A 2,500-nucleotide genomic window follows, 5' to 3' on the forward strand; every position below is an offset into this window, starting at 1 on the left:
TCTCCCACGGCTGCGTCTCCAAGATCCTCAACCGCTACCAGGAGACCGGCTCCATCCGGCCAGGCGTCATCGGCGGCTCCAAGCCCAAGGTAACCACCCCAGATGTGGAGAAGAGGATTGACGACTACAAGAAAGAGAATCCAGGAGTGTTTTCGTGGGAGATCAGAGACAGACTCGTCAAGGTAATTGACCAATCAGGCCCCCGGATGGTGGAGGATGGGCAGTTTCAACTGGCCAGGTCTGATCTCTCGGTAGAATCACGACTTGAAACTTTTGATTGACATTTTGATCTTTTGATTGACATTTTGATCTTTTGATTGACATTTTTATTTTTTTGATTGACATTTTGATTTTTTGATTGACATTTTGATTTTTGATTGACATTTAGATTTTGTTGATTAACATTTAAATTTTTTTGATTGACATTTTGATTTTTGGATTTGACATTTTGATTGATCATCCGTTTGCAAACACTTACATTAATCTTCCTTCTGTTGCTACGATCTACATGACGCTTACGAAAAGATTATACCGTGGTCATCGACATAATTAAATTCTCAATTAAAACTTATGTGATAAAGTTACTTATTATCTCAATAATGCAATAATTTGTCCCTGCTAAACTTCTTCATAAACGCTGCCGGCCTCAAATTATCAAATTATCATAAATATTACCTCTTTTCATAGCAAAGTTCTCTTTATAGTTGAACACATTGGGCAAATTCGCCAGCATTAGGCAAATATAGTTAAATTCAGTGAAATGGATACATAATTTTGCATGGGTGTAAATATGTTAGTGGGTGATGTTCACCTCTGTTGGTGCTGACGCTGGTGTTGTCTTCGTCAGGAGGGCGTGGTGGACAAGGCGTCAGCGCCCTCAGTCAGCTCCATCAGCAGGATCTTGAGGGGCGGCAAGAGAGACGACGACCCCCGTAAGGACCACAGTATTGACGGCATTCTTGGTGAGTACCTTGATGACCCTTGCTAGTACCTTGATGACTCTTGCCAGTGCCTGACGACCCTTGCCAGTGCCTGACGACCCTTGCCAGTACTTATACCACTGGTCATGGAGGGCGCGCTACCCCTGATGACACAATGAAATAAAGAAAAAACGTGAAATAACATAATCTGGGTCAATGACGTAGCCAGAGGCGTCATGACCAGAGGCGTCACGAACAGAGGCGTCACTGGTCATACCAGCGTGACAAAGGTGCTAGTGGTTACCCCACCATACATTCTTTACGTAACACCTGTACTTGTTTTGTAACTGAATCATATAGGTTCCTCCTCCATGGCCACAAATTCTGAGTCAAAATGAACAAAAATATTTTCGTGGAGCTCCTCGGGCTTTATAGGTGCTGGGTGGGACGTGTATTCACCTAGTTGTATTCAACTAGTTGTGCTTGTGGGGGTTGAGCTCTGGCTATTTCGGCCCGCCTCTCAACTGTCAATCAATTTTTTTTTCTCACACACACATACACAGGGGCTTGTGGTTGAGTGGACAGCGCTTAGGACTCGTAATCCTAGGGTCGGGGTTCGATCCCGGCACCGGCGGAAACAAATGGGCAGAGATTTTTTCACCCCTGTTACTTAGCAGTAAATAGGTACCTGTGAGTTAGACAGCTGTTACGGGCTGCTTCCTGGGGATATGTGTGTGTGGAAAAAAAGTAGTTAGTAACAGTTGATAGATTGACAGTTGAGAGGCGGGCCCAAAGAGCAGGCGTCAACCCCCGCAAGCACAACTAGGTTATCTTATCTTGAGGTTATCTTGAGATGATTTCGGGGCTTTAGTGTCCCCGCGGCCCGGTCCTCGACCAGGCCTCCACCCCCAGGAAGCAGCCCCGTGACAGCTGACTAACACTCAGGTACCTATTTTACAGCTAGGTAACAGGGGTATAGGGTGAAAGAAACTGTGCCCAATGTTTCCTGCCGGCGCCTGGGATCGAACCCAGGACCACAGGATCACATGTCCAGCGTGATGTCCGCTCGGCCGACCGGCTCCCATACGGGTGAATACAACTAGATGAATACACACACCCAGGAAGCCGCCCGTAGCAACTGTATAACTCCAAGGTACCAATTTACTGCCAGGTAACAGGAGTGAAAAAATCTCTGCCCATTTATTTCCGCCTCTACCGGGATCGAACCCGGAACCTCAGGACTACAAATACCGAGCGCTGTCCACTCAGCCGCCAGGCCGATGGACAAATTCCCTATACTTTTCGGACTTTTCTCCTTTCCTTGTGGTTGGCCCACGCTGAATATTAGAGAGATGCATCAGGATACACATGTGTACATATGTGTACACATATATACAAGGTAATACATACAAGGATATATATGTGTAGCCCCCCACCGACTGGTCCCCTTCCTCCTGGGTCGTAACATAAGCATTGAGCAGTGACAAGGATCATTCCAGTCTGGGCTGTCGGAGACTCGAACTCTGGACCCCAGGCGTGAAGCCGAAGCTCTACCAACCGAGCTATTGAGTAGACTTAAT

At 46.6% G+C, this 2,500-nt stretch overlaps 1 protein-coding gene across 1 annotated transcript in view; it reads left to right on the forward strand.

Moving 5' to 3' along the window:
• Positions 1–5: 5 nt before the first annotated feature.
• LOC138372685 (protein gooseberry-neuro-like) overlaps positions 6–2,500 on the forward strand; it is a gene marked incomplete at its 5' end in the record, with an annotated part of 89,992 nt that continues 87,497 nt past the window's right edge. The window contains 2 exons of the mRNA XM_069338191.1: positions 6–182; positions 848–962. Coding sequence (XP_069194292.1) covers positions 6–182; positions 848–962 — 292 coding nt within the window. The remainder of the gene's footprint in view (positions 183–847; positions 963–2,500) is intronic.

This window comes from Procambarus clarkii, chromosome 39 (genome assembly GCF_040958095.1).
Source record: "Procambarus clarkii isolate CNS0578487 chromosome 39, FALCON_Pclarkii_2.0, whole genome shotgun sequence".
NCBI lineage: Eukaryota > Metazoa > Arthropoda > Malacostraca > Decapoda > Cambaridae > Procambarus > Procambarus clarkii.